General features: G+C 43.9%; 1 protein-coding gene across 1 annotated transcript in view; it reads right to left on the reverse strand.

Moving 5' to 3' along the window:
- Positions 1 to 25743, reverse strand: part of ITFG1 (integrin alpha FG-GAP repeat containing 1) — a 1870060-nt gene that overhangs the window by 14333 nt on the left and 1829984 nt on the right. Inside the window, exons 16-17 of the mRNA XM_085639265.1 lie at positions 21464 to 21546; positions 9690 to 9807 (exon numbers count right to left, since the gene is read on the reverse strand). Coding sequence (XP_085495391.1) covers positions 9690 to 9807; positions 21464 to 21546 — 201 coding nt within the window. The remainder of the gene's footprint in view (positions 1 to 9689; positions 9808 to 21463; positions 21547 to 25743) is intronic.

The following is a 25743-nucleotide window of genomic DNA, read 5'->3' on the forward strand; positions in this document are numbered from 1 at the left end:
CCAACTGTGTTTAATAATTTTCTTTTTGACAAAATTTGTCATGAGGTTCAGATCCCTTCTCCGCTACATATTTCCAAATTACCGAAACTTACTCGATACAAGACGATGTTTTGGTTCTTTAAGCGTCGTGATGTCTTTCTTAAAAGATATTCTCTCCCGCAATATAATATCAGAACCCCCTTAAGAAATGCTCTCCTTTTTTTGGGAATGAAAATTGGAGTCGACATTGCACTACAATGGGCGCGTCTGGGATTTCATTCCTTGACAGATTTCTTAAGGGAGGGGACATGGCTGTTACCTCGAGAGATGCAACTTATTATTCCAGGGAATTTTATGTTACTCGGCTCGTATGTTTCAATCTTTAAAACGGTGGTACAAGTGGAGCCAGTAAGCATTGGTTCCTCCAATCAGTTATGGGACGACCTGTTTACGACTTGTAGGACGAGGAAGCCAGGGGTATGGAAACGTTTTTTAGCACAATTTACTGAGGACGATCTTAGCCAAAAAGCAATTAAAAAATGGCAAGAACAGGAGAATCACGTACTTACTAACAATACTTGGAAAACTATAAATAAACTGAATTTTAGTGTTCTTCGAGGATCTAATTGGAGAAGAATGCTATTCTTCAGTAAATGGCTCCTGTATCGTACTCCTGCTGCCATTGCTAAAATGTTCGCTAATACCTCTGCCACCTGTTTTAGATGCCAGCAATATACTCCCGCAAACTGGTCCCACACTATAGCTTACTGTGTTCAAATTATGCCTTTTTGGAATGAGATATTCGAATATTTGCAAAAGTATTGTGGGATTCTGATTACTTATAATGCTAAAATAATATTGTATGGATACGATTCTGATCTTGGCTTGACAGAACAGATGGTCAAACTATTATTCATTGCAATGGCAGTTGCAAGGTCATTGGTGCTGCAGAACTGGAAGTCAACTCAAGTTCCTCTTTTTAATGCCTGGCTGCAAAAAATTAGGAATGTTAGAAAGACTGAAATGCGATATGCACAGCGAATAGGTGGGATTATGAAGTTCAATAGAATTTGGAGTCTTTACTTTGAGTATTGGTCAAATTCTGCATTTCTTAAATTATTTTCTCCATGTTGCTCTGTATTTTTATTTTCTGCTCACCAATTTAAATAAATTATTTTCTGTAAGCCATTTTTATCTTTATTCTCTGTTCGCCAACTTATGTTATTGTTAAATTGTAACTCTGACACAAGAATTTCAATAAAAAAAAAAAAGAATGCTTTTAAGAGCTGTCTCACAGAGCTAATGTGCCTACGAGTACCGGACAACCTTAGAAGGCAGGTATTAGCAATTTGTAATGTATATTTTATTCCTAAACAACCGTTGTTCTGCTCATCTCTAAATTAGATGAGCAGCGCAGCCATGTGGTACACTGTTCTAAGTATGGTGTTGAAAATTAGGTGCAGAGCACCAGAAACCAATTAAGTGCCGGTGCTGAGCACCTGAAAGCACCGGCTCAAATTAAGCACTGACACAAATGATAATGTGTGGAAATGGCATCACCTGGTGTACTCATTTGTTTTGATCATATTAAAGTATTGGTTTCCACCACACTTCAGAATTAAAAGAAAATGTGCTTCATTGTGCTTTGCTAATTTAGATATATTCTGAAATACTTCCACCGTTCATGTAGATGTTGTTGTATGTAAGAAAAAAAACATTTCCTCTACCCCCAGTATCCAGCAAGACTGTCACATAAATATTCTCACTCTGAAGTTAGAGAAAGAAATGTAAACACCAAGCTCCCTGAAAGACAGAGCCTGGCATTCGACCCCTGTCTTTGAAATCACAGCAAATGTGACAAGATCAGAACAAGATTTACAGGCCTGTTTACAAAAAGGAGCTCTTGTGGAAGAATACCAGGGAGTGTGAAAATCATTTACTACTTGTGAGAGACAAACTGAACTTGGATAGCCTAAAACAAATAAAGCCAGCAAATAGAAAGCCAGACAATGTGAGCTACAAACCACAACGCCAATGGTAAGCAGTGGGTGGAATGCATTACCAGAGAAGGCTTCTGAATGTTCCCAATATATCTTTAGCGAGCCAGACAGCTACGCTGTCTGGTAGGCTTCGACCTAAAAAGAATAGTGTCAAGCTTCTGTTCCATGCATTTAAAGCTATCTACCAAATCGACCCAGATTAATTATCACAAACATTTCCCATCTTTACATCTTCTTGTTGGCTACATTCATCAAATGCCTTTTGGGCAGGGTCAAGCTGTCATTTTCAGGTGGTAAATCTTTTTCGGGTAAGGCTGCTAAACAGTGAAATGAGCTCCCTCTCAATCTTCATAAGATCTTTTTCTTACTGAATTTCTAGAAAGCCTTGACGACCTGGATGTCAGGAATTAGGGCACTACCAATGCTGCCCCGGACTCTTTGATTCTCAGTTCTAGTGCCAGGAAATCTTTTAGATGAAAGACCTGCACTTTAGAAATTCTATAACATAAAACTACCACCTCTCACCCACCCATGCATCACATGACTCTCACCCATCCACCACTGCACTGTCACCTCACTGCCACCCTCACAACTAAACTATCATCCCACCTCAAAGTGCTAAAGTACCAACCAATACAACCACACTATGTCCCTCCCCCCAATCACAGCACTAACACACCAACAAAGGACTAATACTTCTCACCACCACCTCCAACCTCAAAGCATCACAGTGTAACCCTAAAGCCAGATTACAGCTCCACATGCTGCTCACCCACCATGAGGCCTCTCAGTACTATGCCCAGCACCAAATGTAAACATCTCAGCCCCATACTAACATTCCCTCCATTACTCTACTACCACAAAATAAATCCATCACTCTAGAACCACATTAACTTGCAGCACCGCTACCACAAAAAAAGTCCAGCACTCTAGAACCACTACATTAACTCACAGCACCAAGCTACTATCCAGGTTCCTTTGGACAATCCTCAGCCTACACAGCCCTGTCCTACTCAGGAACACATTATTAGCTTTCAGCAAAGCACTACCATTCACAACACTGTTCCAGCCCTCAAAGCACCACATTACCACACCACACAGTCCACATTACCAACATTCACCACTGAACTACCATTATCAAATATCCCATCAGCACTGCACTACCTCCCTTACACCAGGCCTATCCTTCCAGTGCCACACAATTATATTCTCCAACTTCACTACCAAACTCAGGCATTACACTATCCCCAAAGCACTAATGTCACCACCATAATGCACTACTACCATCTCACACCATAGCACCAGCTCACATCCACACAGCATTGCAATTTGACCTCCCAACGCCACACTTCACTGCACTCCCACCCAGCTGTACTCACCACACCTCTGAACTACCAACCCAAATCATTGTCATACCACAGAACCTCCATTTACCGCAGCATCATACAACTTCCTCCACAACACAGCACTAACACCTTCCTCATCACTTTTCAACTGCCCCTACATCTACACTACGCTCTGTAAAGCTGTACTCTTCAGCAAAATAACACACTACGTCTCTCCAGGATGCATGCACCACCTGCTAATGCCATGTCAATCCCCCAAACCCCATCGCCCTCACCACCAGGCAGTCCTCTCACAGAAACACAGAAGCTCCCCTAGCACCTAACCACTAACCAGCACTGTTCTAACCCTCACAGAACTGCGCTACCAGACAGCTTTGTCAAATAACCACCACATATCAGTGCACTACTGCCACAGTATCAATCAGAACACTGCACTATCACTTCACACTAATGTATTGCCAAGCACAGCACTATGACATCACACCTCTACACAACTACCATCAACACTACAATACCTTTTTCAACTTTCTTTCATTCCACCACCAACCAAGACCACCACACAAACACCTCAAATCACCTCAAACAACTACAATAAGAACATCATCTAGTACTCCCTTTTCTCCTTTATATAAGGCATTATCATAAACGCACCCTCCAGAGATGGAACCAGATGGGGGTTGAGGCGTGGGGGATAAGTGGAACATAAACTATGAAATTCTAGTACTGTTAATATGCGCTCAGCATCTGAAGTGCAGATTTTCACAGAGGAATGCATGAAGTTTCTCACTATTTGCAATTTAGGCTACTTTAGGTATGTGGTTTTAGTGGATTGTCATTACCAGTTATTTTCTTCCTATAATGCAATTTGCCTTCACAATGCATTCATATTCCCAAGGGGTCATTAATTTGGCTCTCAAGTTTAGTTTTTGCTGATTGGGTGTGACTACATCTAGAGGACTTTCATTGATTTTTCTAAAAATGTCTGGGCACCAACCAGTCTAATGCACTTCATTAGCACTGTGTTTTTTCTGTAAAGCCAAAATATGCTAAGGAGCAATTCAGGTGACAAATTATGTTGCATATAACATTTAAAAACGGGCGGGGATTGACAGGTAGACTTGCTTTGAGATTGGTTGATGGAGCGGTCTGGAAACGTCATGGCTCAGAGAAGGAGTCTGTCTTCTCCCATGGTGATACAATTACATTTATTTTGATGGTAGCCAGCTAGAGATTGTAGAAAATGTGGCTTTGAACATCAAGCTGTTTGAGGGAGGCATTTCTTTTGAGATCCAAGTGATCCATATTAATGACTAAGAGATAGTTGGTGATGGCGATATACAGCATGTGAGTAAATTAAAGGGAGAACAAAAAATAAATATTTTCTAATATCAAAGAAGACACAAAAGAAAGAGAGAGAATCAAAGGAGAATTAGAGGAAGAAATGTCTCAAGATGAAAAAGATCAGCCAACCAAGAAATATAATAGCCAAAGATGTGGCATGTAATTGATAATGAACACTTCAAAAGAGGAGTGTAAGGAAGAGTCCTGGTCATCTAGGCCAATCGAGTTACAGAAACAACAAGGAGCTTAGTGCTACATTGATGTATCAATCAGTGACAAAGCCTACGAAGGTGGCACTAACAATAATGGATGCAGGAGGAAAGTGGAAGACACAAACCGCAGATCTGTACAAGCAATCGCACCTTGGAAAGCAGAGGGAAATTGCACGCAAGAAACGCCGCACGAAAGGGACAGAATTGAGAGACAGCAAGCCATCTCACAAGGGAAGAACGAAGACTAGACCCACATGGCTTGGAATGAAAGGCAAAACAAGTAACACTCAATGACATCTACAGCAGCTGTCAAACCAGGGTGAGAAAAAATGAATTGTTAAAATCTGAGTAACATTCTTAAATTCCAAGCAATGTCCTAAGATCAGTGGTTCTTAACCCGTGGTCCGTGCGCCCCTGGTGGTTGACCACACCTTCTCAGTAGGGAGAGGACTACTAGTAAAATTAAATAATTTTAACAGATGAATAAATTCGATATGCATAAAAGGGCAAAAATGAAAATTTTAAAACTCTCTGCAAACGTGAAGACATTTGAAATTTGAGTCTAAAATTAAGTTGGTAGCTTTTTTAAAAATGAAAATTTTAAAACTCTCTGCAAACGTGAAGACATTTGAAATTTGAGTCTAAAAAGTAAGTTGGTAGTATGGGGGCTTTGCAAGTACAGCAAACAGAATAGAGTAGGGACGATTGGTGGCTATTGAAGCACTTGTATGCACTGACAAAAAGAGAGCATGCATTAGAGTAAAAGAGTCAATGTCATTTGCTACTGTCTAGTATATCATTTTATCTTTTAGAAATAAAAGCACATTTTGAAAAGCTCCAACCTTTCCATTAAATCAAATTACGATTTTTTTTTTTTTGCTTATGAACTAAATAAAATAAGGCATAATTTGTGTACTGGTTTGATGTATGCTCATTTCTGCATTTGTGTGTACTATTTGAGGTTCAAATCATAGAAATTGTTTAGGCGGGGTCTGCGGCTTTCAGTAGTGAGTCAGTGTTGGTCCAAAATCAAAAGGTTAAGAAGCACTGCCCTAGGTGGAAAAGCATCTAGGAACAGCCATAGGTGATGGCTAGAAAACTACGTAAATACTCAAGGAGCGCTTCATCAGAGTCAGTTCAATTAATGGACTCTCCAAACAAATTCAAGGTATCTTTTTCATAGGAAAACACTGGAGAAATCCGATTCCAAGAGCATGTCATCACAATCTCCCAGGTCAACAGAATTAAAAGTCACATCAAAATAAAGAAAACACCCGTATAGACGACCACCGAAATACACCTCAGAATCAGAGGACAACATCTTTCAGTCTGAGACACGCACATCATACTCCAATGATTCACAGCAAGTTCCAGCTATATCACCCAACAAGTCGCACCACCTGGAGTCACACAAAAAGATGCAGAAGCACATTGCACCTTACACAGCAAGAGGAGCAGCTTGACTGCAGGGGAAGTTTCTCCATTAGGGCTCAGGGGCTGCGCCCCTCTGAAATTCCTACACAATCACATAAAAACATATTAAATAGATTTATTTAATTTAGATATACAATCATATCTCTAAATAAATCGATGTATGTAATTCTAGGCTGGGCTGTCTGTTTCAGGCTGCCTGCCCAACCTCGCTCTGAAGCAGGAGACGGAAGCCAAGCAGTAAATAAACTTTTGGAACTGTGATGCAAGACAAAAGGCTTTCTGTTTAAAAGCCCTTCATTGTCATTGTGGTATATAGTTGTTTGCACTCTGTAGGCCAGTGACGCAATCAGCATCATGGGTTTGAGCGACAGAGACTTTATCCCTGCGAGACTTTAGACGGTCATCATTCAAAGGTGTAGATCCCACCCTTTCGTCATATGTGAGAGTGTATGCAAGCACGTCTGATCCGGTGCCTTGTTCTCGATAATGGTAAGTGTTTGCAAGCTAATGTGGTGTGTAATGTATATTGTGCGGAGACCTCTCATCACGCTAACCTCTCTTGCTGTGACACCCCAGGCCTTTGCTGCAGATTGCCGGCTCAGTTAGAAGTGGAGCTGCTGTATTTGTTAATTGTTCCCCCGCGAAATGGGTCCGAATAAGAGCAGGGTTCTTGTTCCCTTGTGCAGTTGATCCAAATATCTGAGTCAAGCAAGGCAAGAAATATGTTCTTGCAGTGGCCAGTTCTCTGATGTATGACATTAAAATAGGCCCTGTGTACATGCCCCTAAGTTAAAACTGACGCCAAAAACATGGATTCACTTGCAAACAATGAATGTTAAAAACGTTAAGGGAATGAATTTCAGTGATTTAGTTCCTCTCTTATTTCACATGCTTCACTTAATCTTGTATTCCCCAAGAGTTAGCTATTTTATAATTTTGCTATCTGTATTTTTTTTCTAAGCATATTTTGAGGCTTGAACCATGCCAGGTGTTTATAAGGGGCTTTGATTGAGTGCGCAGGCCGAAGCTAAAAAAAAGTGTGTGTCCGTGGGTTGGCATCTCTGCATAGCTTACAGAACTATGTTTATGTATTCCATTTGCAACAGAAATTCTGTGGCTATGTGTTTGAAGGGGATACACAAATGTCAAAATACTTGCAAGGTAAGAAAAATTAAAGTGCTTAAATTTGAGGGAATGCAGTGCATGTTTGAAATGACAGAAATGCGAGGAAGTGCATTCAGGGGAAGAGTTAAAAGAGGATGCTAAAGAGGAAAGAGAGGTGGTTGAAGATGTGCAGATGGACAACATATGAAGAAAAAAGAGGACACATATCTAACATAAATCACGCATAACTGAAGGCCAAAACTCGTTCTACAGGCCTCAATGCTATTTAATTCACAGACTCACAGTTTCAGAATTTAAACATTTCAAATGTTAATTATTCATTACAAATTGTCGTAACTCATTTATCTTAAGTAGCTAACACCCATTGACAAAGCCAATCGTCCTAACAGGCTTTAGGTGTGGTTGTTGTGTCATTTATCTGACTACAATTACTTCTAAAATACCGGTCAGGTGGCACACTATGGGAATCACAAAAATTTGATATGTTCCTTTATAGCGAGCCGCCACTATTTTCATCCCACTTAAAGACCTGACTGCACTTATTTCTATAGGACTGGTTGCAGCCAGCAGCTGTGGGTGTTTCTCGAAATCAGGTTAGAGCATATTTTTCCAAAGTTAATACTCCATGCAGTGCAAGAAACTGGGCATGCATAAATTTTAAAGGGATACGATTGTCATGCAGTACAATTTACACATTACAGTAACTGTTAAACATCTTAATTCAGGAAGATATGGGGCAGTTTTTAATGTATTTAATATTTCAAGACTGTACGTTTCCACTGCTTTATAAGCCTTGCTTTATCGCTACATTAATTTGCTTTAAAATGCACCCTTTACCAATCTTTTTTTTCATTTCTTTCTTGGGAGAGGGACTTACCCTGGACCCCAGCTTTTTCCATTGAACTTGTTCACATCGCTCGCTATATAAAAGTCATACACAACGTTTACACCGCACCACTTTCAAATGTCACCAGCCAACACTAATTGATTGACTCGTTGAAGCTTGAGTTGGGAAGACCAAATTCGTGGAAAGACACCAAAGGGTTTTATGTGGGAGATGCCATCTCCACCACTTTCAAATGTCACCAGCCACCACTACTTGACTGACTCGTCGATGCTTGAGTTGGCAAGACCGAATTTGTGGAAATACACCAAAGGGTTTTATGTGGGAGATGCCATCTCAGTGATGTGCCGCTTTTCTCGAAGGGTGGGGGACAATAGGACTCTGGGCCTGCCAGTTACCAGTTGGGTAAAGGCAGTAAGGAGGGAGAACAAAGGACATATGTGAGAGGTCTTTTATAACAAAGCAATAGGTTAGCATCTAATATGTGTCTATGATCATTTCATACCACAGTCAGGACATTACATAATTTCCCTCACTAGCAAAATAATAATGGAGCAGACGCCATCAAAATAGTTCACTTTTTCCACTGGGTTTTGCAAAGTGGCACATTATGTAGTATACACAGGGCTTTAAGTGGGATGAAAAAACTGGGGGCTCACTCGAAGGGGCACAGCCTATGGAATTAGGGTGTGTCTTAAAAGCAACTAAGATAAAAACCTGTGCTTAGCATAGTGTGCCCCCCAACTGGTATTTTGCTGTGTCTGTCATTGCATCCAGATATATAATACATCAAGAAACATTATACCTACACCAAGTCAGGGCTTTCGGCTGTGCCAATGGATGTTAGCTGCATAAGATAAATAAGTAACAACTATGACTTCGTTGTATATAACATTGAAAATGCTTCAGTTCTGAAATGATGAGACTATGAAAGACCTACAACGAGTATCTTTGAAGTTACATCGAAGGCAGTGAAGAGTGGCACTGCTTCAGAGTTAAGATTTTTTTCCCCCTGAAACCTGGAGAGCCCGATAGGGACCCGTCTCAGCACCTGCATTTCAGCACCGGCAGGACCCGTCCCACTTAAAGCACTGAGTATACTACAAATATAATGTGTGCTCTTCAGGCTCGAGCGTGCTCCAGTGGTCAATCCTGGACGTGGAAGGGGCTTATCTGAACTACAAATGGATAAATAGATCTACTCATAAGTCATTTCTCTGGTAGTGTGCTCTCTTTAAGCAGGCTAACGCTCCATTTTATGTCCCATGTGAGACCTTCGTCATTTGACTGACAGAATCAGTAAACCTGAACCTAAAACCACAGACCTCTATGATGAATTTAAGCCATATCCACAGTGAAACAAATGCACGTGCCCCGTCGAGGAATTCTCTCGACGCCTCAGACTTACCTTTTCTTGCCAGTGCAGTATGCCAATTATTATCAGGATGAAGACGCAGACGCCAATCAGCGCGATGGCGGTGAGCAGCACGATGTTACTCGGGGTCAGGTACAGCTTGACGCTCCAGCTGCAGAGGAGAGAGAAGCAGAACCGTTGGACGGCGACGCCCACGCGCTGCATGATCACAACAAATTACAGTACACGTGGCAATCAGGCAGGGCGCGAGGAGTACAACGGAAGGGCGTGTCCCCATGGCATTACTCTAATAGCTGCAGCATGCTTTAATGACTGGGAGGGCCGTTCAGCGAGACGAACGACGTTAAGACCAATCGAGCTCTTGTCATGGTCACAAAGACACCCTCACAGGTCTCACAGGCTGCCGATCCATCCCAAAAAGTATAAATCATATGATCACTATTGAAATCGTACCTGGAGCAAAAGGAGGACCCTAAAACATTTAGACCCGGGCACTGCTCTGGCAGGACAACCTTCAGTTTTAATAGTAACAATTATGGCAACAGTTTCAATAACAACACCAATAGCAATACTACCCGTTTGTTTATACTGTATTTTCACTATCCTTAAATGTACATCAAGCAGAGGTCCAGATTATGTTACATACTGATTTCTGCAAAGGAAATAGTTGTTCATTAAGTCATCGTACAATTTCCTCACCCCAGGCCCTCCAACCTATAATGTTTTGGGTGAACCCAGACCATCAAATTCAATTTGGGGGTAGGCTTGATGCGGAATAAGGCAGCCACAGGCTGAGCGAGCTCCACGCCACCCACCTCGAGATCCTGCGACATGCCTTCCATCCAGTGACTGCAGGCTGCTTTCCACCCATGGCATGGAGGCGTCACAAAACAGTAGCCAGAAAATTAAAATACCGCCCACTTTGATCCATCCCTCGAGCACCGTCAGGTGAACAAAGCGAGTAAACTCTACCCACTCTAGATGAGGTCCATTAATCCAGCCTTCTGCCCATCTATTCTCCATCTTTTAAGCCTGTCATGCATCCACCCATCCATCTTTCAATATTTCCACCTATAAATCCATCCTTTCAGCATTCAATCCATTTACCCGCTCATCATTAGAGTCTTGCATCCATCCTTCTACTCACACTTCCAACCATTCCTCCATACTTTTACCCATTCATCCATCCATTCATTTTCATCCCTTCACCAATTTACCCTCCTTTTATCAATCCACCAATGCATCCTTACATCCAGCCGTCTATTCAATTATCCACCCATTCATCCAGCCTTTCATCATTACAGACACATCAGTCCTTTTATCCTTGCATTCATCCTTTCAGCCACTGTTCCTTCCTTATGTTTACATCCTTCCTTTTGCTCTTCCTTCCAACCCTCTCTCCCACTCTCTCTTTCATTCCCTCTGTTTTTCTCGTAATTTCTTTGCTGTGGTTAACTCCTGATCACTGTGATGTTTATAGTTTTTCTTTACTTTGGATTTTTTTTTTTTTTTAAATAAATTTTATTGGTTTTTCCATAACGTATGTAACAATCTGTGACGTTGCATACCTTGAGAATCGTTCCATCAGAATCTGTAGTTTCATTCCACATCAAAAACAGCATTACAATAATTGTCGAGTACAGTATCTCGGTTTTCCGTGTACTTTTAATTTTTGAAATAGATTTTGTCTGCAGAGCTGCAGCCAGGACAGTTTCATAAATAACTATAATTGTCAACACCACCCTGCTTATGCTGTGAAAGCAGGGGGTTCACGATACCACTGAGGCAGAAGACGAAGAGGAGTCGCCAGAGGTCCGGGGTGGTGTGGATAGCCCAGTGACGGCCTAAAGCATCAGGTGTGAGCGTTGCAGCCTCCGGGGCAGCGGCGGAGGCAGAGACCCGCTGGGAAGCTCCGAAGGCTGTGGCTGGGCCCCGGCAGTGGCCACAAAGAGCAGAGACTAAGGTGGTAAAAGCTGGCCAGCAGAGACGTTTTAAGGCATGGGCAAAGTGGGCTCTGGCCCAGGGCCCCAGCCTTTCAGGGATTCCCCTGATAGAGCCAGCTCTGTTATGCAGAGTCTTGCACTGATGATCTTCTTGAACAATCCTTAAACAGATTGCTTTGAATACGTTTTCCTACAATTTTATTTTGTGGGTGATGTGCGAGTCTATTACAGACATTTTGCAGAGGAATGTGTTTATGAGTCATTCAACATCCATTAAAAAATTCTTTTAGATCAAAACTGGACCTCACATATGATAAATGGGAGGGTGTCACAGAGATTATTTGCAGTATTAGTGAGCTGCTGTGCTACATTATTGAAAACACGTGACCTGGTCAAAGAGTGCATGAAATACCTGAACCTTGATCGGAAATTCAAATTTGTTCCGAACAGGGGCCCCCATAATATGTTTGGTCCAGGGCCTCCAAAATCCTTAAAATATCGGAGTGAAAGCCTCCTAGGGGACCAGTAGTGATGTGTCTTGAGTCTGGACGCCACTGTGAGGCCACTGGGGCCCATGAATGTGGCCGGGCCTGCAGCCTTCTGGGAGGATTCCAAATGCCCCAACGTGGCCCTGGGAGAGTCCCCACAGGTGAGAGAAGTCATGTAGTGCAGGACAGCTTGGGGGGGTTTGGACTGACCTTGATTCAGCAACAAAGGACCGGGCGGAGGTCTGACGGACCGGGCCTCTGGCCACTGGGATAGCCTACCGCACCCAGCCGGGTGGGCTGGGGTAACCCAGTGGGAAGCCCCACTGGACAGGCTGTGGACTTGGAAGGGAGTTGGCTTTCCTGTCGCCGCCTTGGAGCCCTATTGATCCAGCTCGTTGGAGCCTGCCTGTGGCTGTGGAAACATGAGATTTTGACCACTCGTGCCATCTCAGTGGCCCCCTTGGTGGGTTGAGGGCAGGCGGGTTAGTTCAACCTAGGCGTGCCTGACTGAAGAAACACTGCATGATAACGAACATCATGGCTAATGACCAAATCCCCATCAGCAAGCAGAGCACATTAGATAAATGTGCCCATTCATGGGGTGCAACGCTACCCCCTCCCAGACCAAGACATCTTCTGGGGAGAATTCCTAAGGGGGCTTAGAACCCAGCAGAGCAGCAAACAATACCTCCAGAATTTTGGCAGCCATTGACCCCTCCCAGGATGCACTGGAGGCCAAAATAGGCGTGGTGGGGCCAACATAATGCTACTGTGCCAGGACCCTTTCCAAGCTGTGGACAGGATCTCAGAAGAGAAGCTTCCGGTGTCTGGGTTGGAGGACACTGGGGCGGAAATGAAAAGGACAATAATACGACTAACAACGATGTCCAAGGAACTGGCAGGAAGGATAAAAGACACAGAGGAGAGAGCCCGCGGAACAATCCCTGGTTCGTGGACTGCCCGGAGAGTGGCAAAGGGGCCTCCCCATAGAGGTTTCTCGACTGATGGCTATGCTTTATTACACCTGCAGACTCTTTATCCCCCTGCTTCATCATTGAAAGAGCACACAGAACCTTGGTGCAGCAGCCACAGCCATGAGTGCCCGCCAGGCCAGTGATCATCGGCTTTCTGAACTACTCACACAGGAATACCATCCTGCATTACACCCACTCTCAGGATGCTCTACTATTCCAGTTATATAAAGTCATGATCTTCCCAGATTACACCAGAATGGTCCAGCATCAGCAGAAGTCATTTGTGGAGGTTAAGAGAAAGTTGGGGGACTTAAACATCTGCTACATGCCTCTGTACCTGGCAAAACTCAGAAGAGAGAGTCACTGTTCATCCCGTTCCCCCACCGTTTGGAACGGCAGGCCCCACAGGGGGAAGATCCCAGCTCTCGAGACGGGTCCTGTTATTAAAGACACAACAGTAATCACTCACGCTCCTCCTAGTGGAATAAACTATCTGCGTCGGACCAACAGCGGGAAGCCGAGGGGAGATGCCCCAGGTCCGCAGCCAGGAGACAGAGAAAGCAAGCAGCAGGATTGACCCCCCCCCGGGTCACAGGGGATCTGATGGATGTTGTCTTGCTATTACCATCATTGGGGATCCCCAGCAGGTCGAATGGACAAGTTACTTACCTTAAAAAATGCCTTATCTGGTATAGACATAATCTTGCTGCGGGTTCCTTACCTAAGAATTTCCCAGGCGTCAGACTTGATCCAGAAGATTTTTTTTTAGCAATACCCTTGCGCGTCAATAGGTGGCGAAGGTCATCTCTGCATGACGTTTTCAGCATGGTCTCCACTGTTGTGACTTCTGCATCACCTATATAGGCGCCACCTTGGTTCGCTGACGTCAGTTACTTTAACAAATGTCCACGCCAGAAGCGCAGAGCCATGAAGTGCAGACATTGGTGTGTTTTGAACAGCTAGGGCCCTGAAAGCAAACAGCTCTGACCCTAAAAACCTTTCCATAGTGCGGGGAGTATGGGTGGGTTGGTAAGGAATCTGTGGCTAGATTATGTTTCTACCAGATAAGGAGTTACCGTAGGTAAGTAACTTGTCTATCTGATAGAGACATCTTGCCGCAGGCTCCTTACCTTAGAATAGATACCCAAACAATACCATCCTCAGAAGAGGGACTGTAGACTAGTTTAGACAAGGACGTCCAGCAGGACAGAGCGGCAAAAAAGGCCGTACCTGGGGACATGAGTGTCCAGGCTGTAGTGCTTGGTGAATGTGTGCATTGATGCCCATGTTGCTGCCTGACAAATGCCGAACTAGCAGCCTTCGCTCTGGTAGAATGAGCCCTTAAGCCTTTATGAGGCTGCTTTTTGGCAAGAGTGAAGCCGATTTTAATGCAAAGGACGACCCATCGAGAGATCCTCCTTATACACTCCCACGTACCCCAAGAAGAGTTGGTCGTCCACTCAGAACTCTTTGGAGCAGTCAAGATAGAAGGATAACACTCTATTTGGGTCCGGACGATGGAGTCGCTCCTTTTGTTTAGAGGCGTGTGGAGGAGCATAGCAAGTGGGCAAGGTACAGATTGCCCCAAGTGGAAAGTTGTTACTTTTGGTAAGGAAGAGGCCCTAGTGCGAAGCACCAACTTATCAGGGAAGATGGTCAGGTAAGGAGGCTTAGATGACAAAGCCTGCAATTTGCTAACACTCCTGGCGGAAATTATGGCCACTAAAAAGGCTGTTTTGATGGTAAGCAGCCGGAGGGGGCAGTTGCACAGAGGTTCGAACAGAGCACACATCAGTCAGGTGAGAACCAAACTTAGATCCCACTGAGGCATGATGAAAGGGGCAGGTGGAAACATATGTACAAGCCCCTTAAGAAATCTATTTATAATAGGGGATTTAAATGAAGACAGTTGGTCTGGCAGCCTTAAGAAGGCAGACAGGGTGGATAGGTAGCCTTTGAGAGTGCCCAGAGCAGAGCTGCTGGGCAAGTTTCAAAATAAAGAGAAGGATATGAGAAAGGGAAGCAGAAAGAAAATCAATGGATTGGTCTGTACAATTTTTTACAAATTTGTGCCACCGGCAAGCGTACATGGTCTTGGTAGAGGGACGCCTGGCTGCCAAAATGACATTACAGACTTTGGGAGGAAGGTTGGATGCTGTCAACTGCCGCCACTCAATCTCCACGCAAGAAGGCGTAGAGTTGACAGCTTCAGGGGGAGGACCGTCCCCTGCTGCTGCGACAGAAGATCCTCCTGAAGGGGCAGACTGATCGGAGGATCGATAATCAGTTGGAGACGTTCGGGATACCAGACTCTCCAAGCTCAGTCTGGAGCCACAAGAATGACTTAGGCCCGGTCGCTCCTGATCTTCCTGAGAACTCTGGACAGGAGTGGTATTAGCGAAAAGGCGTACAGGAGGCCTGAGCTCCCCTCAAGATGAAAAGCGTAGCCGAGTGAGTGCCGCCTTGGAAATTCCATCGTGCCAAACTGCTGACATTACACATTCTTGACAGAATCAAACAGATCTAACCAAGGCTCTCCCAACTGCTGAAAGAGACCTTGGGCCACCTTTGGATGGAGACGCCGTTCATGATCCTCCCCAGTAGGTCGATGTGGATTCCGAATTCCACCAGAGAGCAGAGGTCTCTGATCTCCACCTCTCCCAGATGGTCGCCCCATCCCAGGAGTGACACATCTGTTACCACTGTTAGATCTAATTGGGGAAGTGAGAGGAATCTGCTGCTCATCCATTCGCAGTTTGCTAACCACCACTGTAGATCTTCTGCATTTCCCTCCAAGATCTGGAACATTTCAGAGAGATTCCTCTAATGCTGTGCCCACTGGAACTTTAAGTTCCACTGTAGAGCCCACATATGCCAGCGGGCATGTGTCATAAGTATCCCTGGGCAGAGTTGGCGGAGTGCCACTACGTGGAGTTCCACGGAGTTTAAAAAAAACTCTGTGGAACTCCACTCCGCTCCACCCTCCCACACTTAAAAATAGTTTTTTTTAAAACCGCTTACCTGCTCTGGCGTCGCCGGGCTGCCCTCCTCCTGGCCATGGTCTCTCCTTGCCATCCTCGTCGGTAGCCAGCCCTAAGTTGTACGTCTTGCGAGGACAGCACATGCGCAGTCCTTGCAAGACGTACAACATAGGGGTTTGCGACCGGTGAGGACGGCGAGGAGGAGAGACCACGACCAGGAGGAGGGCAGCCGGGAGACGGCCGAGCAGGTAAGTGGTGTTTTGTTTTTTAAACTATTTTTGGGGCGTGGGCCATGGACAGGGGCTAAATCTGCTCCACCGCAGAGTCGGAGTTTTGCCTGAACTCCGCCTTCCCAACGGAACGCGGAGTTGGCAAAACTCCACTGGCGGAGTAGAGTATGCCACCCGGGCTTAGTCATAAGCAGGATGCAGGAGGCCATGAGTTCCAGCAACCTCAGAGTTATTCTCACTGAAACTTAAGATAGCGTCTGAAACATCGGTATCATAGCCTGAATTTCTTGGACTCGCAGTTCGGGAGGATGAGTTTGAAACTGCACTTGTGTCCAGAACAGCTCTGATGGAAGAGAGCATCTGAGTGGGAGTCAGGTGTGACTTCAGCACCTTAATAGCAAACCCCAGTGAGTTCACGAAGTCTGCCATAGTCTGAAAGTGGGAAACGCCTGCCTTCAACAGCCAGTTATCGAGATAGGGGAAGAATAGTACCCCTAATCATCGCAGATGAGCTGCAACCACTGCCATACCTTGAAGAACACCCAAGGGGCACTGATAAGGCCAAGAGGGAGCACAGCGAACTGAAAGTGCCCGCATGCCATGGTGACAGGGGGGGTAATGATGCGTCTGAAAGCCCCTTCAGTGGCCACAAAAGGAGCGAAAGGCAGACTGGGATTACCAGGGAGCCATCAAAGGTCCAAGGATCTGCCCGCAGCTCTGACATCCTGAAGTGCTCCTGCGCTGAGTCAACCTTGTCTCCAAAGAGACAGGAGCCATCAAAAGGCATGCCCATAAGCAAAGCTTGGTCATCCCCTGAAAAGCTAGGGCAGGCTAAGGTCCAGGTCTCAACCGACCTCTTCACCACCATAGCAAAATAAGCTCGCTCCTCCATAGCCATGGTAGGAGGAGAGACCATGCCAGTATCTGGATTGATGTCCAATCCATTGGCATCTGCCAATCCCTTACACCAGTACATTTTGGGATCCAGGAGCTGCTATTCTTCACAGTACAGTGGCCCCTCCCAATCTTCCCCATGTCTTGGCCCATAGGAATAGAGCTCAGGCTCTAGTCCGGAGGATATGACTCCAGTTGATGCCGGCAGACGATGCCCCTCTAGCTCCATGTCGGAGTCAGGGTTGAGAATGGGACAATGGGTGTTGAGAAAGTTCGAGTTGGTACAACTGACGCCAGTTCAGATCCATCCATGGATCCAAAGGGTTCGACTAGTGCCGGGGTTGGACCCGCTGGCAGGGGAACCAGTAGGGGTGCCTCCCCAACCCGCGGGGCCGGAAGGCACGCCAGCGGGGATGGGCCATCCAAATATGAGGTGCATAGCCTCATAAAATTTGTGGAGTTGGGTGGGTGTCCTTGTGGCTCAAGAAATGGGATTTCATAGGCATCTCAATGCTAGGCCACTTAATGGAGGGCAGGGTTCTCAAATCCTACAATACCCAATAAGAGGATTTTGAGCTGCATCGCAGTCAGTTCTACAGTTATTTGCAATTCCAGCATGCACTATCCCCCTACATTTCGGATCTGGAAGATCTCCACAAATTTAACCCATTAGAGGCAGAGCTGCTCATGGACGAACATAGAGATCATAAAGTGGAGCAGGTCTACTGCACAATAATTAATATGGCTGGCTCCTTTGATTCCCTTGCCATGCCTGGGAATGAGATCTGGGTTCCCTCACAGATGAGGGTTGGACTAAGGTGAGGGAAGCTCTGAGGCACTAGGCAATATCATCCAGGATGCACTTGATGCAATTAAAGCTTCTCTTTAGGGCTAATTTTACCTGACAAAGACTATGGAGGAGGAAGGCGATATACTCCTTAGCCGATCTTCATTGCTGGTGGTGGGTGACCTCTTACACACGACCTCGAGCCGTTGTACATTATTACCATTTTGGTCATGGGTGCCTTCTTGCCTAGAGTTGGTCCTGGAATGGACAATATCACATGACCCCAAACTCGTCCTACTGCATGTCAACTCCAACCTGGATAACAGCAGGCGCAAGCTCACATTACTTTGGTTGGGGTTGACAGAGACTACATGGAATATTACATGCAATTGAAGGGAGGAGGGACCTCCAATGGTGAAGGAGAGGAGATGGGGAATGGACTATTACACAAATATGGAAAAACGGTCTATGAAGCCAGGGGGTGTCCCCAGACGTATGTGAAACTGTGGGGGGACTGGGCTGAGTATAGAGGCATGCTACTCTCACCGGGAGTCACCAGGGCTAGAATGCCATAGACTGAAATTCACACCTACAAGGGATGAAGGCCAGTGACCCTGGATGGGTGGGCTGGGGCCATGTTCTGTCTTGTAAATAATACCAGAGGCATTGAAGAGGGGAAGGAGGGGAGTGACCAGATACTATGTGCCTTAGTTTCCCTTTACGTTTGTTCAGTGTTCCTTTAATTTGTTATATTGCACTTAATCATTTACCTTATCTTATAAATCCTGTATTTTTTGTCATGAATCCACAGGAAGTTACTCTTCAAAAGAGGAATATATATATTTTTTTAATTAGATTTTCAGCTTGCAAGATGAATTAATTTAGGAATATGACTGATCTGATACATTACCATACTAAAAACAAGCATTTGCAATGTAATCGGTCTTGCCTTTGGGACCTTTAATGTATTTAGCTATGCAGCACATTAGCCTGGGTGCTGAAACATCTACTGTTCTGTAACATGGAGGAAAAGTAAGCACCAAACTGCGTGACATGCCAGGTATGGGAACACATGGAGAGAAATATTGCCTTTCAGCAGGAAATGGTATCGTCCAAAGCTCTGTTTTTAATATAAAATCAGGACCTTCGGTGGTCATATCACTGAAAATATAAGATTTGAAAAAATATTATTGTCTACAGGTGCTCGTGGAAGACAATTTCTATGGACTGGAATCTAGAGAATGCTAAAGTAATTCTGGTATTTTACGGACCTCTGCTGGTCGTTTTGTATCAAGAAAGTTAAATAGAGGCAGTTGCCAGAACAATAAAAAAAAGACATTCCCTCAGCAGGAAGCAATTCTGGTATTTTACTGACCTCTACTGGTCGTTTTCAATCAAGACAGTTAAATAGAGACAGTTGAAGAGAAAAAAAAGTTCCTAAGCGGAAGAAGACAAGTCCTAGGGATGATCTCCAGAGCCCACATAGTACATACTCATATAAGTATATGCTAAAGTATATACAAGAGGTCTTGAATGCTCAACCTAATAAGAGCTTTGCCTTTTTGTGTCCCCATAAATTGTTAGGAGCATTTCCAAGAGATATTTTCAAGGATTATTTTGAATAAGAAATTAAGCGTACCTCAGAAGAAGCCCTGTCCATCAATGAAGGGACAGGTTGGACTCCTGTCAGCTGAGGCTTGTCTAGCCTGCTGTCTGCTCTAAATAGGCATACATTGGATTATGTGACAATGTATAGCAGACAGGAATCAAACTACTTATATTAAAAGGCTATACAACATCCTTTGCATTTTAACAACTTCAGAAGTCTTTCCTGATTCTTTAGCAAGGATTAACCGAAGCTTTACTATTGATGAGGAATGATCTGAGCTGGCAGTATCTTATTCCAGTTTGGAGAACCTAGGGTCGCCTGAGGTTTTTCAGATGTGTTTTTTAAGGGATTGAGTGCTTAAGGGTTCCAGTAACGGGCCAATCTTTCAATGGACTAACTACTACTTTGTAAGGTCAAGATCAAATGCAGACTGTGTGTAATGTAGGATTGAGCTTTTTCAAGTTGTGGTTTGTTAGGGGTTTCTTAGTAACTGTAAGAAGCCAACCAGGTAATACTCAATTTACTGAGGCATTGTTTATAAAGGAACTCTTCTTCATAAATCTATTTCCGCATACACATATTACTGTATACTCGTGGAAACTTGGACTAAGGAAATAAACACATACCAAGCACATTGAAGGCTGATTGAACACAAGAAACTAAATCCTGAAAGGAACTGTATGTGACCTTCTCTTCAAGATGCAAGCACCAGGACGCCTTGCAGGGATTAGCGCAGTTTATAAATATCCTTCAATCAATGTTGCAGCCTAATACAGGTTGCTCCCCTGAAAGGTTCTAAATAGATTGCATAATACCCACACATGATTCATCAGTTGTGTACTTCTAGCATAATTCAAGGTTGCATATCTTTGAGCACTCTGATGTGAAGATCATGGCTAAGGTATTTGGTTTGCTCTTCTGAGTGCAAGATATTATTCAACGATTTAGTAATATGAATTTATTTAGGTTATCACACTTATTATAAGACGTGTGCAATAGTTTTGACAGTGGGTACTATTGCTTGAGTAGAGATGGCCACATATTTTGAAGCAATGTGAATCCTCAAGTTCCGACAGTCCATACTCCGAAGTAATGAATGGTTGTTTTATACAATGTAATGTGCTTTATCAACAGCAACATGCGAGAACTTCATAACTTTTGGTAAGCACTTATTGTATTTACTGAAAATAGGTTCATTTGCATTCGACTAGAAAATGTGTATTTCTAATCACCATTTGTTTGCCGTTTTTACTGTACTGTATCCTTGCTTTTAATACACCCCTGAATTTGTAATGCGTCAAGCTTTAAAAATGTTAAATTATTTCTTAAAGAGAAAAGGAGAAATGATTTTCGGTGCATAAAAAATAAGCACTCCTAAAAAAAAGATTGGCAAAGTTGATTTGAGAAAACATGAGTGGCAATTATCAGACATACATTACAGTCTTTTGAAGTTACATTTTCTTTCTTTATTTTCCTGTGGATGTTTATATAACATAAAGCCACTGAGAGGAGGCAGCGAATCCTTTTACATAGAAACAGCACTGCATGCCCCACAGGCAGGTTTTAGAAGCGTGTGGGGGTGATTACAAGCCGAGGCATGTAAATTAAAGTGAAAGGAAAGAAGAAGAATTTGAGTGGCGTGGAGGAAAGAGAGAGATTCGTTTTTATCTCAGAGCAAGATGGTCAAGAGGTGAAGATTTAGATGATTGAAGGGATCCTTGTGGTTTACTTAAGAGCAATTTAATATAAACTTACACTGAAAGTAAGACATATTTATCATCATTGTTTTTTCCTTTGTGTTGCATCCACAACAACTGAAGCTGTAAACCTTTACCCTCAGTTACTAAAATAAATCTCTGTTATTAATCAAATAAAATCAAGCAAGCAAATGTTGGCCTTACCTTCGAGGGGAATCATGGGGATATGGAATAACTATCAGTTGAGAATTTGGGATAATGGCTGTCCACTCTTGTTTTCTTATAGCCTGGAGGAGATAAGAAAGAATGGTTTTAAATTGTTTTGAAGTTAACAGTAAGTGAAAACGTTGATACATTAATATAAGATACATCAAATTTTGAAATGCAAGATAATAAAGCTACAACATGATAACAAAATAGAGGATGGGTTACCATAGACATGACCAGCATTTTTCCAATGTGTCCCAAATTCTTCTAAAATCAATGAAGAGTAGGTATAGCCAAGCTCAGACAAGACAAATTCATATATTTACCTTCGGTAATGATTTTTCTGGTGAATATACTAACTGCAGATTCCTCACCATGTGAATACTCATTTGTGCCTGCTGGAGGTGGAGTGTACTGGGCTACACGTTGGCCCTGCTGACCTCAATATCTCTAGGACCGCAGCATCTGCCATGAAAGGGCTGAAAAGCCAGGTGGGCTGGATGAGGAGTCTGGCATTGACAGATGGAAAATCCCTACCGTAGGCACATGGAGGTGGAGATTGCTGGTAAAATTGCCTCGTGGGAGCAGACAAGCCCACGAAACATACTGTGGCTGTGCTCTCTTTAAAGCACTCCAAGGCTGAGTCAGCTTTATCCTCAAAAAGCCGAGATCCATTAAAGGGCCTAGCCATTAGATGTCTGGATGTCCCCGGAGAAACCAGTGGACCTCATCGTGGCATAGTGAGAGATAGCCACACTGGCACAAATGGCACACCCCATGCAATCAGTCGTAGTCTGACCCCAGGCACCCCAAAAAGACTTGGTGAGGGTCACAGACATTTGCTTGGGACAGTCCATATGCAGTTTGACCCAGTCAATTTAGGGGGTTATATTTCCCTGAAACAATATCATGAAAACCCGGATCGAAAATCAGGGAGAAGCTCTGGATGCGCGTCTGAAGGGGCAGAAAAAAAGAAACTGATGTCAGCGCACATGTCACTGCTGGGGTGAAACGAGGTCGGCATGGAGCCGCACAATGCCACCTACCAGCGTGCAAGGGCACTGCGGAAAAGTTTCCGGATCCAGTCTAATGCCTGGTGGAGTATTCACAAGGTGAGTAATCTGTGTTAGAAGTACCCATCAGAAATGTATATTATTTACATGTCCTCAATGAGACCCCAGTATATTTTGGTGCTCTCAAGCATTACATCAATTGTAGTGGTCAGGTGTTTATCCCCAGGGAGATTCTACTGCATTTATGGTACTTGCAGTCTTTAACATCACAAACATTCAGATTTTTTCTCTACTGTTTCTTGAATGGTTACATAAACATCTTAATTGACTAGTAAGTCATCAGCTGAAGCTCTCAGCTGCAGAACACCAGGGACCAAAACCTGACAACCAAATATAATTATGTAATCTTTGCCATTACAAACATTCTTTCTGGGGGATACTCTATCTACCTGTAGAGTTCTCAAATTTTTAATATTGCCAGGCCAGACTGGATCTGGAAAATTCCAAAAGCTCCCCAGAACCAGTAAGTGGGGACAAGATCCATTTTGGAATCAGATACCACACTGGACACAATACTACCAGAGCCAGATAGCCCCACCCGGCAACTTGACGTTAGTTGCTCATCAATTTCTTTCCCCAGCCCTGAAAAGTGGGCCTGAGCACAGCAGGATTGTACCAATATTTATGCATTCTGCCAATCTAACTATGAATCTTATTAGCATGGTACCTATCACCACTGCTCAGAACGGGGATGGGGATGGGATTGGGGAAGAATCTGCAGGAATACATAGGTCCACCAGAAAGATCGTTACCAAAGATAACTAAATTGTTATGGTAGGTACTTCTACCTGCTGATTCCTCACCTTTTTGAATGAATAAATACCACAGTAATGCCCTCTCAGGTGGTTGGCCCAATGAGATGGTCACACCAGAAAGATTTGCAGCACAGACAGTTTTGAAATGCCAATCCATTCAGACTTCTGAATATAAGCAATAGTGCTTAGTAAACAGTGACCACAACCAACAAAGTCCAGATCGTCAACAACACCTGTCCGAGGAAAATCCTCCAAATCCGCTAGGCAAACAGCATCAGCAACAATGACCTATAGCAGCAGACTTCCCAAATCCCTGCTCATGGAGAAATCATGAAAAGACACTGGGGCTGGAGAAGACACACCCTCTGCATGCCTGCTTCAAACACCACCAGGCAAGCACTGACCTGGTACCCACAAGGGAAAAGGAAAAGAGGAACACCAAGAAACATGTTGTGCCAAGTCCTCGAGGAGGGCTGCAAAAAGATGAGCTACACTTGGAGTCATATTGAAATAAAAGCCCAAGAAAGAGATGGCTGGAGAGTCCTGGTTCACAGCCTATACCCCTGGAGGGGTAGTAGGCATAAGTAAGTAAACGTAATCAGAAGCCCACTTTGCGGACCAGCATATGTCTGAGATCAGAGCAGCCCTGGAAAAGGCTGTTGCTTCTACCCTGGTGGAATGATCTCTGATACCTTTCAGTGGTTACTTTTTGGCAAGGGCATAGTCAATCTTAAAGCATGCACTGCACAATCAATCTGCACACAATCGTCCTCTGGACAGCTTTGCCCTGTTAGGTGTCTACAAAGTCTACGTCATCATACTGGAAACATTCTTCCACATCGGCTCTATGCTTTAAGACTTACGTTGAGGAGGTGCACTGGGAAAGGGCTCTGGATACTGTTTCATGCAAGAGGAAGTTTACCCCACTAGGCTTTTAGGCAATGGGTGACCTGAGAGGAAGCTAGAATTCCCAGGGACCGGGTGATGGTGACAGGCAATTTAACAGCTCACTGCTGGAGTGAAAGATGGACTGGCCCATGCTGCCATAATATTCAGAGCCACTCTAAAGAGGAACACATGCTCTAACAATGATGCAGCCAATTGAAGAATCTCCATCAGTGGATTGGATCTATTTTAACCTATAAGCTGGTGTTGGGGACGAAACTGGCTTCAGTGCCGAGCTGACCTCTATCTACTGCGGCTCGACGTTGGTCGAAGTGGGAAAAGGCATGTCTTGGTGTGGAATTTGCTCTCCTGTCTTACCTCTTGTGCTTTCTCCTCTTCACTGTCAATTACTTTAAGGAAGGGGAAAACCTAGACTTCCAGCAGGACCTAAAGCACAATTGATTCTGAGTTCTGCAATTTCCACAATAAGCTTCACCTACCTTTATGGCTTGAGAGTACATGAGGCCACGCCAATCGCAAAATTTCATACCCTGCTTAGGCCAAAAGCACCACAGACAAACTGCTTGAGGGTCCTAAATAGACATTTGTCAGTTCATGAATGGCAATGTTTGAAACCTGAATTCATAGGTTGTAACATCCTGCTAAGCACTGAGAAAAAATCCCAAATTTTGTATAAAATATTCCACTGAAAGTCGCTGTGAATCTAGTGTTGAAAGGTGAAAGAAAAAAAGTAACTGATATCAAAGCACTGGGTTACGGCTATATCATTCTGGTGATGTCATGCCCAAGTAATACTCAACGCCAAAAAGGAGTCGAACGCCACCTACCAGCGCAGTACAGCTACTGCAATTTTTCCAGATCCTGTGTAGCGATTGGGGATATTCGAAAGGTGAGACAACTGCAAAAGAAATATCCTTCAGAAAAAGCCATTATGTACTGCCAATATACTTTCTTCTTCCATTTTATAGGCTGCATATGCTGTATGTGTTGAAATGAGGCCGCAAATGTCAGTCAGGATATTCTGACCTTCCAGTACTCAGTGCAATCTCAGAATTTCTGATATATGTTTACTCTACCTCACCTCCTGTTTGGCCCAATATGCTATCTACTGTTACACAGCTATATCTCCAAGCCGCTAACTGCTAAGCAGCAGTGATGGAAACTTCATTCTGTGATACTGGAGGGCAAGCGATTCTTGGAACTACATATCCATGAGCAGTGAGTTCAGAGCTTTGGCAAAGAGGTAACTCTGTAACTATTCCAGGTTAAACCAGGAACATGTTGCTGGTCACTATTGCTCTTTTAGTATATTACAAGCATGGACTCCCAGTAGACTACGCATGTTAAGGGTGAACAAGACAGACCCATGCTGCCTCATGACATGCCAGAGAATGCAGCTCCATTTATTTAGTGTAGCACTGTACTGTAGGCTCCTCATTCTGGAAATATGTGGTAAAATGCTCTTTGAAGTGATAAGGTTAAATGTCGAAGCTCAGCTGGTTGATGTTTTGGGGTTTTTGTTGATGAATCAATCTTGCTTCTT

Source organism: Triturus cristatus, chromosome 12 (assembly GCF_964204655.1).
Source record: "Triturus cristatus chromosome 12, aTriCri1.1, whole genome shotgun sequence".
NCBI classification, from domain to species: Eukaryota; Metazoa; Chordata; class Amphibia; order Caudata; family Salamandridae; genus Triturus; species Triturus cristatus.